At 58.6% G+C, this 13,071-nt stretch overlaps 1 protein-coding gene across 2 annotated transcripts in view; it reads left to right on the top strand.

The window, feature by feature from the left end:
* DISP3 (dispatched RND transporter family member 3) overlaps positions 1-13,071 on the top strand; it is a 64,231-nt gene that overhangs the window by 46,381 nt on the left and 4,779 nt on the right. For both annotated transcript variants that reach the window (XM_044996216.1, XM_044996217.1), the window contains exons 9-20: positions 110-271; positions 755-916; positions 2,513-2,635; positions 3,308-3,444; positions 4,247-4,428; positions 5,252-5,382; positions 5,496-5,671; positions 6,987-7,113; positions 8,500-8,645; positions 9,347-9,506; positions 9,997-10,110; positions 11,959-12,125. In XM_044996216.1, coding sequence (XP_044852151.1) covers positions 110-271; positions 755-916; positions 2,513-2,635; positions 3,308-3,444; positions 4,247-4,428; positions 5,252-5,382; positions 5,496-5,671; positions 6,987-7,113; positions 8,500-8,645; positions 9,347-9,506; positions 9,997-10,110; positions 11,959-12,125 — 1,787 coding nt within the window. The remainder of the gene's footprint in view (positions 1-109; positions 272-754; positions 917-2,512; positions 2,636-3,307; positions 3,445-4,246; positions 4,429-5,251; positions 5,383-5,495; positions 5,672-6,986; positions 7,114-8,499; positions 8,646-9,346; positions 9,507-9,996; positions 10,111-11,958; positions 12,126-13,071) is intronic.

Consider the following 13,071-nt stretch of genomic DNA (forward strand, 5'->3'; position numbering starts at 1 on the left):
GGGCTCCGGGAGAACTTGCCTTTCTCACTCTTCTTGGCTCTGTGCCCCTGCGAGGGGCTTGGGGGCCGAGCCAAGCTCTGAGCCTGCCCTTGGTCTCTTTCTCCCCTAGTGGCTCTGGAAATGGGGGATGTGCCCTTGGCGTCGGCGCTGCCGGAGAACTTGCAGCTTCCGGCCGAGAAGGTCAGGAAGGGTCACTTGATCGCCCATCTGCAGGAGCTCCTCCAGCACTGGGCGCTGTGGTCTGCGGGGAAGAGCAGATGGGTGATTGTGGGTAAGGAGGGCCAGAGGGACACCCTCCCTTAGGGTGCCTAATTGGGCAGCGCTCCCAGAATTCCTCAGCCTTAACGGTGAGGAGAGGCCCCGTCCCTCTGACAGGCACATGGGACATAGATCTCCCCTCCTCCTGCTCTCCCAGGGGAATGACGGTGGCCTGAGACTCTGCTCCGTCTCTGCCACCTGCACAGCTCTGTGTACAGCAGATAACTCTGCCCTTTCCCCCCGGCACAGCACTCCCCCTGGGCTTTGCCAGCCACCTTACATTTAGGGAAGACCTGATGCTGCCATGTTCTGAATGGCATTAGGCTCACTCTCTGCAGCTGGGCATCCAGCACCCGTCGCTTCCCTGCTAGCCTGGGGAATCCCACGGCACCCTGCTCCCCTGGGTGCCGCTCTATGGCCAGCCCCTGGGGACACCGTGCGGATGAGAGCTCTGTGTGTGCAGAGTCCCACATGCTGGCCGCGCCTCTCGTTGCAGGGCTCTTTGTCATGGTCCTGATCCTGTCCATATTCTTCGCTAGCCGCCTCCGCCCAGCTAGCCGCGCTCCTCTCCTGTTCCGGCCCGACACCAACATCCAGGTGCTCCTGGACCTCAAGTACAACCTGAGCGCCGAGGGCATCTCCTGCGTCACCTGCTCAGGTGAGAGTTCCTAAGGGTCGGATGGGGGCAGCCCTTTGCCGCTTCTGCACGGCAGGGATGGGGTGAATAGCTGCAGGCCATCGGCGCTCCCCTTGTAAACCCTGCCTCCTGTCCAGGGGCGGCTCCAGGCACCAGCACGCCAAGCGCATGCCTGGGGCTGCAAGCCACGGGGGGCGCTCTGCCGGTCGCCGCGAGGGCAGCAGGCAGGTTGCCTTTGGCGGCATGCCTGCGGAGGGTCCGCTGGTCCCGCGGCTTCGGCAGACCTCCCGCAGGCGTGCCGCCGAATCCGCGGGACCGGGGACCTCCCGCAGGCGTGCCGCCGAATCCGCGGGACCGGGGACCTCCCGCAGGCGTGCCGCCGAATCCGCGGGACCGGGGACCTCCCGCAGGCTGCCGCCGAATCCGCGGGACCGGGGACCTCCCGCAGGCGTGCCGCCGAAGGCAGCCTGCCTGCCGTGCCTGGGGCGGCAAAATACCTAGAGCCGACCCTGCTCCCGTCAATGCCAACGTCTCTTGCCTTCTTCTGAGCCCTCCTTGGCTGCCCTCTCTCCCCTTTCCCTCTGCACTGCTGGCTTCCCTGGCCCGCGAGACATGCCCAGGGACTTCGGGAGGGAGAGAGATTCCTGCCGTGTGGGACCCCTTTTCCCCATGCTCTCCGGTGCTCTCAGCTCAGAGGCATGGGAAGGAAAAACCCAGGGATTAGGGAGCAAATGTTCCCTTCCTGCCATGGTGATCAGTATTAGCCCCACGCTTGTGAGCAAGACCCGCCCCTTTCTGGACAGCTGGGGTTGCTGGTGGGATTTGTCACTGTGGCGTCCAGGTCTATTGGCTGGCAGCAGGCAAAGGCCGGTGCTCTGAAGTTTTGTCTCCAAGCCGGCCGTGCAGGGTGGGGGTGGCAGCCTGCCAGCCTGGGGACTGGGGGAGGGAAAGCAGAAATGCAGGCACTCAGGACAGTCTGTCTCTGGGAGCTCACGGCCCTTCCCCTCCACAGCGAGAAATGGCCACGCCAGCCAGGATCTGGCTGGGGGCAACTCCAGGGGAACTCCCCTCCCACTGACGCCAGGGCAGCGCTGCTGCTGCTGGAGCTGAGACGGAGACGTTAGCCCTGTGCAGAGCCCCGGGGGGATTGATATTGAGGTTAAGCTAAACCCTCTCTTTATTTCCATCTCTGCTGCTGTGACAGCTGGTCTCCTCCTCCCGCACCCCTCTAAGGGAACATTGCCTGGCCGGCTGAACATTGCCCTGTTCTACCTGTGCTGGGCGTGGGGCCGAGGTGACGGAGGTCCCGGGGTGTGACCGGCCCGGGACGGGGGAGCGCCGGGCGTGGGGCCGAGGTGACGGAGGTCCCGGGGTGTGACCGGCCCGGGACGGGGGAGCGCCGGGCGTGGGGCCGAGGTGACGGAGGTCCCGGGGTGTGACCGGCCCGGGACGGGGGAGCGTGGGGCCGAGGTGACGGAGGTCCCAGGGTGTGACCGGCCCAGGAGTGGGGAGCGCTGGGCGTGGGGCCGAGGTGATGGAGGTCCCGCTGTGTTACTGGCACACCGAGCTCCGACAATGCTATTCTCCTTTTCCTCCCTGACTAACCTTGTGGGACAGGTTTGTTTCAGGAAAAGCCCCACAATCTGCAGAGCAACATCCGAACCTCCTTGGAGAAGAAGAAACGGGGCTCGGGGCCCCCTTGGGGGAGCAGAGGGGGCACGGCTGATGCTGTGCAGCAGGGTGAGTGCACAAGGGGACTGGCCGTCGCTCATTCTGCCCTATCGCCGATTTCCGGCCAGGCCGAGATTCTGTCTGGGAAGGGACATAACAAAGGTGGGCTCTGAACAGACAGAAAAGGGACGTAGCTTCAGATGCCTCCCTACCAAGCCCTGATTGGATGCTGGACGTCATATGGTTCAGGGAGTGATGAGCCACTGAGAACATTCTCCTTCCTCCTGCCCCAAAACAGTTGAGCTGCACAGCAGACAGGCACTTGGGAAGAGCAGCTTAACAGAGTGGCAATGTGGTCTAGTGGTCTGAGCATGGGACCGGGAGTCAGGAACAGCCGAGTCCTAGTCCCTGCTCTGCCCCTGACTTGCTGCCGGGCTTTGGGAAGTCATTAAACCTGTTAGTTTCTTCAACCTGCACCCCAAGGGGTCAGATCTGCAGCTTCATAGCCCCAGCGGGGTCAGTAGGGCTCCATAGCTTGAGCCAGCTCAGGATCTGGCCCCGTGTTCATAGAGCATGTTGGAAATGGTGCCATCCTGTGGCGAGGCAGAGAGTTTTGTTCAGCGAGCGCTGGGGAGAGGATAGACCGGACGCCCTCTGCGTGCGCTCCCCTGGTTTGTAGCGTTAGCTGACCGATAAATGTCTTTCACCACCGCCCAGCTGACTGTGGTGTGTTTTTTCTAGATCCCCAGGGGACTGTGTATGTCTCCAAGTCCAAAGGCCAGGGCAGGCCAGCCATCTACAGGTTCTCCCTCAACGCCAGCGTTCCTGCCTCGTGGCAGATGGTGTCCCCGGGAGATGGGGAAGTGCCCTCGTTCCAGGTGAGTTAAGTGTGTGCATTAGACTCTTTTACGGCGCGCTTGCATTGCAGAGCCTCCTGCTCCGCAGGCAGCCAGCGGGAGCTCAGAAATGGCATCAACGGGGCACGGCTGTGAGGAAGCTCGCACGGCTGTGAGGAAGCTCGCACGGCTGGCTTCCCAGTTGGCACGGACAGGAACACTGCTTGTGTCCTACCCGGTGCTGCTGGGATGCCAGGTGTCCATACTGGGCTGCTATTGTGCCGCCGTTCATCCCAGAGCCACTGCTGGAGAGCAGGCGGGAGGCGGGGAGGGTTAAGAACTGGCCTGGGTTCCTCAGCTGAACTGACCTGTGGGGGGTTTCTGAGCCATTCTGGAATCCCACGGGCTGAATTCTCGCTTTGTCCGTCTGTCCATGTGCAGGCAGGGCAGCCGAACGGCTCAATCGCAGCCGAAGGGGCTGAGCCAGGCCTGCACGAGGACCCTGATGGCTGTCCAGCGGAGATCCCCCCCCCCCCGGCACGTGATTTGCAGCAGGGCTGAGCAACCACAGCTCCAGCCGCAGTCTGGGGGGGCTCAGCTCCCCTGACAGACAGGCTCCAGCTGGATCCAGCTCCCCACGCTCGGGGAGGAGGCAGAGGCATGGGAGGGCCAGGTCTGGGTGGCAATGGATTAGCTCCTCCCTGCAGAATCTTTTCTCTCTGGCCTTGTGAGGGCTCAGGGTAAAGCAGGGGCGGGGGGTGTCTGATGCTAACGTCTCTTTGACCTTTGCCCGCTCTGCGGCACTGTGTGGTTAAGTGTCTGTTTTCATTAATCCATTGCTTAGGTGTATAGAGTTCCTTTCGGTAACTTCACCAAGAAGCTGACAGCTTGTGTGTCCACAGTAGGGCTGCTTCAGCAGACGAGCCCCCGGAAATGGATGATGACCACCTTATCCTGCGATGCCAAGAGAGGCTGGAAGTTCGACTTCAGTTTCTACGTCGCGGCCAAGGAGCAGCAGCGAACGCGGTAACCATCCCAAGCGGGTTCAGAGCCGTAAATGCTCAGCAGCCAGGGAGTGGCGCTGCCTCGTGGTCAGTGCACGGAGTGGGGAAATCAGGATGCCCAGGTCTCTCCTCAGCTCTGCCACAGACTCGTTGTGTGACCTTGGGCAAGAGGCTTTGTTTCTCTGAGCCTCGATTTCCTTATCTGCAAAATGGGTCTAATTCTGCTATGTATTGTGCGCTGCTGCCCTCTTCTGGGTAGAATTGGAATTACTCAGCTAGGCACCATAGCCCCTTCTGGCTAATGGAGAGTCTAGCCTGTGTGTTTGGAACAGGAGGTTCTGAGTTCGGCATGTGGCCGCAGCGCCCTGCCCAGGGAGCCCTGTGAAGTCATGAGTTTGTTGCGATACTCTCATAGATTCATAGACTTAAGGTCAGAAGGGACCATTCTGGTCATCTCCCACCTTTGCAAAGGCCACCGGGGTCCCAGGGTGGGAGGTTCTGTCCAGGAGCGTGGGATCATCGATGCTGTTAGTGTAACGAATGGACGGTTGTTAGTGGATTCCTTATGTGAGAGAGAGGAATCCCTCTCTTGGCTATGTGTGGCTGTGGGCCGTGCAGCTACACCACCCCTGTGGGCACAAACTCATGACACCTCTGAGTCGCTCTCCCCTAATTCTTTTCACTGCTTCTCCAGAGCTTCCTCACCTCCCCCCGGCGCGGTTTCCATTGCCAAGCCCCTAAGCCTGCTTCCTAAGGGCCCGGCCGCACGGAGCTGTTTTGTGCTGGCATCTCGCGCCCGCCTTGCTGCGCTGGGCGCTCCGTCATGCCCTCTGTTTGCCCTGCAGGAAGCTGTATTTCGCCCAGTCGCACAAGCCCCCTTACCACGGCCGAGTGTGCATGGCGCCCCCTGGCTGTCTTCTCAGCTCTAGCCCGGACGGACCCACCAAAGGCTTCCTGTACGTGCCCAGTGAGAAGGGTAAGCTGGGGAGGCTGCAGGGGGGCCCGTGGCCACGGCTGCACTGGAAGGGTGGAGTGTTGGCTCAGTGCCTCGCTTTCTCGGCTTGTAACCCTCCCCTCTTTGTTTGACAGCGTCCCCCAAGGCGAAGCTCTCGGCCACCTCGGGCTTTAACCCGTGTGGGAACACCGGCTGCGGGAAGCCGGCCGTGCGGCCGCTGGTGGACACGGGGGCCATGGTGTTTGTGGTGTTCGGCATCCGCGGGGTGAATCACACCCGACGCCCGGATAACCACGTCATCGGAGACATGGTACACGTGCTTTCCTGCATGCAGGCCTGGCAAGCCCTGGGGTGGCTGATGCAGGAGGACTTCCCCGAGATAGATTGCGCTAATGCCTGCCTCCCCGAATTCTCGTGCGCACCCCTGACTCTCCAGCAATCCCTCCCCACCCCTGACCAGCTAAAATAGCAGAGGCAGCAGTGCTGCGATGCGGCACTTAATAAAGCACGTTCGTGGTTTGCAAGCTTACTACAGATGTAAATCAGGATCCCCTGGTTCAAATTCTTTCCAACTCTCCAGAGCCCAGGATCTAACGTTTGAGACCCTCTGGGGTTTGTTGTGGATCGTAGAGGGGGACCCAAATCAGACTCAGAGTGGAAACTTGGCTGAAAGCTTGACTATGGAGCAAGAGCCATTGCTGCATAATTACTGTCTGGCCTGTGGTGAGGTATTAGATTAAATAAATACCAGACAGTCGCTCTAGGGAAAGTCTGATTGTCCATGTGCAGCCAAGTTCCCAAATCTGCTAGCCGGACACACGGATGCTGCTTCCCCAACAAACACCCGCTTACCTCCGTTTCCAGGCAACTGCAGAGACTTCCCATAGTGCAGGGCCCCTCTGGAATGCAGCCAGGGGACAGAGCTGCAGGTCCCACAAGGAGCTGCCTGGGCCGCTCCTACAGGAGGGGTAGGGGGTCCGGCTGCTTATTCAGCATCCGATCAGCCATGCTGTGAATGCCCTTGTGGTCGCTTGCCCACACTCCCCTCGTCTAGCCTGGGCGTTTGATAGTCTAGGGCCTGCTCTGCCCCGGATTTGTACCAGTCTAATGGGGAGTTAAATCAGTCCAAACCCTGCTGGTGTGGACGCAGTTATATCAGTATAACGGTGCCTCTTCCTTGCAGGAATAAATGCTAGAGCTGTAAGCACCGTTATACCAGCAGGGGGTGTGCCGCTCTAGTTAAAGGGGCGCTCTTTTGGGGGATAGATGGGGCTTGTATCTTGCATGTAGAACAGCCCTTGGGGCATAGCTGTAACACCTCCAGAGATCTGGGTGCTGCTGGGAGCTGGGCAGGGTTATGGGGACAGGGGCACCCCAGGCTAACCTGCTGAGCAACCCACGTTGCCTCTTCATGCCACTGCTCCTGGTGTCCAAGGCAGGACTCCGGCTCCCGGAACTAGGATGCCAGTTGTTCTCTATGCCCAAAGCTGGGGCTCTGGGCTGCGTGCCCCGCTGGGGGGGTGGAGAATGTGTGGTCAGTCATACGCCCGGGTCCTGCCCCACCTCGCCAGGCGCTGGGCGCGTGCCTCACGTCTGGCTCTCGCTGTTGTGTCTCCTTGTGAAAGGGCAGCGTTATCTACGATGACAGCTTTGACCTCTTCAAAGAGATTGGCAACCTGTGCCTCATCTGCAAGGCCATTGCCGGCAATGCTGAACTGGTGAAGCCAGGAGGGGCCCAGTGCCTGCCCTCAGGTATGTAGGGCGAAGGCCACCCGGCCTGACCCCGGGGACAGGTCTCTGTGTACAGGCTGAGCCCGCGCTGCAATTTGGGCTTGGTCAGAGCTGTAGAAATGGCCCCATCCTGTCCAATTCTCCATCTCCCTGCAAGTCTTAGCTGAAGTCATAATTCCCCAGTCTCCTGCCACCTGCTCCCAGGGGCTGTGACCCGTGGCTCCGTCGCTCTGTCTCATGCTTTGGGGAGTAGTTAAATAATAGACACTGGGCCCAGTGGAGCTGCTCCCCTAACCGTGCTGCTAACCTTTTGCTGTGCTCGTAGCTGGGTTTAATCAAGCCAGACAAGCTGCAGAGGGGATCTTTCCACTTCCTCCATCTCTATCTTTGTGGACTCACTCCTAGAAGCTCCATCGCGGAGCTTAGAGATGGAACAGATCATCCCGTCCATTCCCATCACGGTGACTCCATGATGTCAGTGGAGTTCCTCCACTTTACCCCAGTGCAAAGGAGAGCAGGATCTGGCCCACAGTCCCCACAGAGCAGAGACTCCAGATAGTGAACCAGTAACCCCTCCTGGGTACGCGGCACTGCTTCGTAGTCACTCAGCCGGCATGTCGCACCCCAAGGAGGTGTCCCCCTGTGCAAGGACAGCCGGGAGCCCATGGTGGAGATGATGCAGCAAACTTCTGTGTTGGGTTTGGAGGGAGCTGCAAGTTAACCCGTATCGGGAGGAGCCCTGGGCCAGTTTTAGACATGGGTAAGGAAGGGCACCCCAGTAACCTAGGGCAATGCCAGCAGTGTTCTTGGAACCGGCCATCCCTGCCTTCAAACAGCTGTCACTCCCCCTGCCAGCAAAACTCTCCTGTTGATTTGAGGTGTCGGTGTTGTCTCCTGACCTTGCAGCTTTGCAACCCGATGCGATGTCTCTCTGCCCCAATGTAAATGCCACCGAGCGTTCAGGAGCTGCCTTGGTGGGGGAGGGGGTTCCCTGAGGGCCAGCCCCACCCTCTCACAGCTGGGGAAGGGAGGTGAAAAGCTAACAAGGCAGATCCTAAGCTGGCACAACGCAGTGCCACTGCATTGACTCCAAGCGAGCTGTGTCGACCCACATCAGCTAAGGGCCTGGCCTAGAGAACACAGGGGGTCCCTGGCCTACCACCCCATCCTGCTGGGAGACTAGCATCTCCTGAGAGGTACCAAATGCCCTCTGCTCCCTTCGAAGCCAGCAGGAGCTGAGGGCTCTCGACCCCTGGGCCCGGTGGTGCCAAGAATCCAAATCTGTAGCCAGGGCAGAGCAGGTGACAGGAGCAGCAGCTGTCCATGAACAAGAACTGCAACTCTGTCTTCTCTGCCCCTTCACTCCTGTGTGTCCCTCCCCCCCTGTTCCCCTCTCTCTCTCTCCAGGCTACAGCATCTCCTCCTTTCTGCAGATGCTGCACCCCGAGTGTAAGAACCTCCCTGAGCCGAACCTGCTCCCCGGGCAGCTCTCCCACGGGGCAGTGGGGGTGAAGGATGGCAAGGTGCAGTGGATCTCCATGGCTTTTGAATCGGTGAGGGCACTTCCATGTTCCTTCCCCTGCTACCAGCTCCCCCAGCATGCGACGCGGGGGTGCAGGAGGAAAGCAAGCGGCCGCGTTTAAGGGGCTGTCCCGATGGCGTCATTGGCTTCCGCACCGATTCTCCCAGACGTCCATGTATTAACCCTGCTCTCTCCAAGGTTTGGCTTTGCAGCACCCGCCTTGCTTGATCTGCAGGCATCATTTTGCACTTGCCAGTAGCTGAGCTCCCGCTGCAGGTGGGCGTCGACTGCTTGGGGCTGCAAATGACAGAGGCATCTTACTGCTACCATTCGCGCCCACAAAATGGCCTGGACAAAGCGGGCCCAGGCTGAGAGCAGGCTGCAGGCCTGGCACGTAGATCCCCGAGGTTTTTCTCCGCTGCCAGTGCTGTGAACGCCACCTGGGAGCTGCAAACCCAGCTGCCTCTTCCCCAGCCCTAAAGAGCCTGCCCTGGTGGTTGCGATCACTGGTTTTGGCCCAACAGCCGGGGCACCACGCCCTGGGTTTGGCTGTCGGGCGTGCACGGAGCGGGCGTCCTGCAGACCAGTACACCTGCTCCTCTTGCTGGGCTCCGGAGCAGGGCAGCTGAGTGGGTCCCCGGCTGAGTGGGGAGAGCTGGGGCGGGTAGGCGTGAATGGGGGATGTTGGGGTTGTTAGCGACTCTAAGGACCGGCCCATTTGCTTCCTTGCAGACGACCTACAAGGGCAAATCTTCCTTCCAGACCTACTCCGACTACCTGAAGTGGGAGACTTTCCTGCAGCAGCAGCTCCAGCTCTTCCCTGACAGCTCCGCTCTCCGGCACGGGTTCCAGACCTGCGAGCACTGGAAGCAAATCTTCATGGAGATCATAGGCAGGGGGCTTCAGCACCTATCCCCTCCCTCCCCCTCCTCCGTCACCCTGGCTCGGTCACGGATCTTCACCCCAACTTCCTTATTCTCGTGTGTTGTGGGAGCACCCCCATGCCCCAGCCAAGATCAGGCAGCCGTTGTGCTGGGGGCTGTACGAACACCTGTCCAGATGCTCACTGCCCCGAGGATCCCACAGGCTAAAGAGACCAGACAGAACCAGGCTGGGAGGGGAAACCGAGGCCTGGAGAGGAGAAGCGATTTGCCCATGGTCACCCAGCCAGGCAGTGGCAGAGCAAGGGTAGAACTTGGCTCCCCTGACTCCCACTCCATTGCCCCAGCCCCTTCATCCTCCCTGTCACGTTTGCCCCAGCAGGAGCTAGTTCCCAGCTGGGCAATCTGCCCCATAGCACGGCCCTGCTCAGCTCAGCTCAGCTGGGAGCGCAGCCGCTGCTGCAGTCTGGGGCTGGAACCAGGCTGCTTGCTCTCTTGCAGGTGTGCAGAGCGCCCTGTACGGTCTCCTCCTCTCGCTGGTTATCTGCGTAGCTGCAGTCGCCGTGTTCACCACCCACCTTCTCCTCCTGCTGCCCGTGCTGCTCAGCATCTTAGGTAAGACACCCCAGAGGTCTTCAACTTCCAGTTGCCAGCAGGAATCGTACAGGGCTTGATTCTCCTCTCGTTTACACGGCTGTGCTCCTATTGACTGCACTGGAGTCACTGCTGATTTACAACAGAGTGACTCCAATGGGCCTGATTCTGATCTCGCTTTCGCCAGTGTAACCGTACTGGCCTCACTCCTGATTGCCCGGGGAGTGGGTGGAAAGGGACTCAGGATCTGCATTGCAAAGGGTCCTTATCTTGAAAGTAGATTTTTTTTTTCCTGTCTAGTTTCTGGAGCGTTTTCTCTACACAATCTCCTCTATTGGTTTAAATAAGGGTTTTAGCTACCCAAACTCCAGCCCTGCCTCTGGTGTATAATAATGTGATTAAGGCCCATGTGCTCTGAATAACAATCACTCTCCTTTCCAAAGATCCTCAGTGGGGGATTATAAACACGGAATATTTTAGTGGGTTCGTTAGTGTTTTAAACACATTTGTAAATAGCCTGCCTCTGCCTGGCTGGTGATTTGACCATATTATAGACTGAGCATGTTGCTAAACTTCCCTTTTTAAAAAGCAAATCTATCATTTGAAAATGATTTAGTCTCCCACTCATGACTCACAAAATAAACATCACTTTCTTCTGGAAACCAAACACATGCAGAACGCAGACAAGCAAATCAAGGGGGTTTTGTACCATGGGTGCTCCACCGCCTCCCTTTTGGGCTGTGCTTCATCGCCAAAGGTTACTGTTGATCAGTGGTTCTCAACCAGAGGTACACATACCCCTGGGGGTACTCGGAGGTCTTCCAGGGGGTACTTCAACTCATCTAGAGATTTGCCTAGTTTTACAACAAGCTACATAAAAAGCGCCAGCGAAGTCAGTACAAACTAAAATTCCATACAGACAATGACTTGTTTATACCATACACTGAAAGGTAAGTACAATATTTATATTCCAATTGATTTATTTTATAATCATATGGTAACAATGAGAACATGAGCAATTGTTCAGTAATAGTGTGCTGGGACACTTTTGAATTTTGATGTCTGATTTTTTTGTAAGCAAGTGGTTTTTAAGTGAGGTGAAACTTGGGGGTATGCAAGACAAATCAGCCTCCTGCAAGGGGTACAGTTGAGAACCACTGACAGTGGTCGGTCAGTCTGTATATCCCCATACACAGTCAGTCGGTCTGTCTCTCTCATACAGTCCCCAGTCACTCTAGTATCTGAGGGACTCACAAACTGAGAGCGTAATTTGGAAGCTCCACCCCTAGGTTCTCAGCCGAGCGGCTCGGGAATTTTTCAGCAAATCGTTTTTCACCAAACAAATACAAATTCTTAGACACAGAAACTGTTTATGGAACCAGGTCCGTGTCGGAGGCTCTCCCCACTTGAAAAGAATCATAAAAAATGAGCCAGTCCCAGTTTTCTGGTTTGAAAGGACTTTTTGTTTTGAAATTTAAGCTAATTAGATTAGGGGAAAAAAAAAAGTCAAAATCAAAATAAAATCTGTCAGTCGGCAGCAATGGGAAAGGTCTGGGGCTTTCTGATGCATGAGTGTTTTCGAGATGTCGACTTTCCATCCCGATGGTAAGAACGTCCAGACTCCCGGAAAACGTCTGCCACGAGAGGAGGGCAGCGGGCCCAGTTCTAGTTCGGGGTCTCTCTCTGCCCGATGCAGGGAGGGAGGGATCGGCTGGCTGGGATGCCCTGCGGTCGGCGGCGGTGCACAGGGCCGTAGCTGCTTCACTGACTTCAGTGGAGCTGCTCGGATTGATGGTCCCTGTCCAGGGAGCCCAGCCTTGATCTAGCCCAAAGCCTGACTTCGCTTGCTGTTCCCCTCTCTCTGTGCAGGGGTCGTCTGCCTGGTGGTGACCATCATGTACTGGTCCGGCTGGGAAATGGGCGCCGTGGAGGCGATTTCTCTCTCCATCCTTGTCGGCTCCTCCGTCGATTACTGCGTGCACCTGGTGGAGGGCTACCTGCTGGCGGGGGAGAACTTGCCCCTTCAGCAGGCAGAGGTGAGTTCCACCCCGGCCTCTGCCTCACGCGGATGTGGGGACACGTGGACGCTGGCCTCTCTCGCATGGAGCTGGGGGAGGGGCAAGCAGCAACAAGGCTACGTCCTCCTTGGGGGGATTCCTTCCCCCCATCAGCCCCAGAGGAGTTCCCTGGGGCCCAGGCTGCGCCCCCAGGCTTTGACACGGGGCTCTGCTGCGCCGCGGCTGGCAGAGTGGTGGCTCTGAGACGGGGCCTGTGTCCCCGGGACTGGCCCCTCCCTAGTACTTTGCCCTTATGAAGACAGTCCCCGCGCTGGGGTGGTCGCTGGAGTCCAGGGGCCCCCGTCTCTTCCCCTCCCGCGACGGGTACGTCTGTCGTGCAGCCAAGACACTGCAGCACCAAGGCTCAGGGGCCAGGACGACTGGCTCAGGCTGCGGGGCTGGAGATAGCAGCCTGGCTGTCTGGGCTCGGGAACGCGGCAAGGGGGAGGGTCTCTACGCTGCTGGTTTTAGCCCTGCGAGCCCGAGGCAGTTGGCCAGGGCTCTGAGACTCGCTGCTGTGGGTCCTGTCTTGCAGTGTAGACACACCCTGAATGCTGTGCTTGGCCAGGCTCCTTCGGGGCAGGACAGCTGAAGGGCCAGGAGGTGCCTCTACTGCGCACACTTTTCCCACTCCAGGGGGATGACTGGGGCCAGACGTGGGGGAATCTACAATGCGAGGGTCAGAGTTACATCCCTCAAACTGGCGTAACTCCGCTGGCTTCAGGGGAGTCCCTCCACATTGACCTTGGGGTAACGCTGCTTTACAGGTCTCGGCTCTGCTGGGATTGTAACCCGGGTGCAGGCTGTCAGCAGCGGACTCGCACCAGTCCCGTGCGATCTGTGCGGGGGCTGCACTGGTGCCACTTACCCTGAGAGCACCTCTGCACGAGGGGCTTGCACTGCACTGCACTGCTTGCAGATGTGC

This window comes from Mauremys mutica, chromosome 21 (genome assembly GCF_020497125.1).
Source record: "Mauremys mutica isolate MM-2020 ecotype Southern chromosome 21, ASM2049712v1, whole genome shotgun sequence".
In the NCBI taxonomy this organism is placed as follows: domain Eukaryota; kingdom Metazoa; phylum Chordata; order Testudines; family Geoemydidae; genus Mauremys; species Mauremys mutica.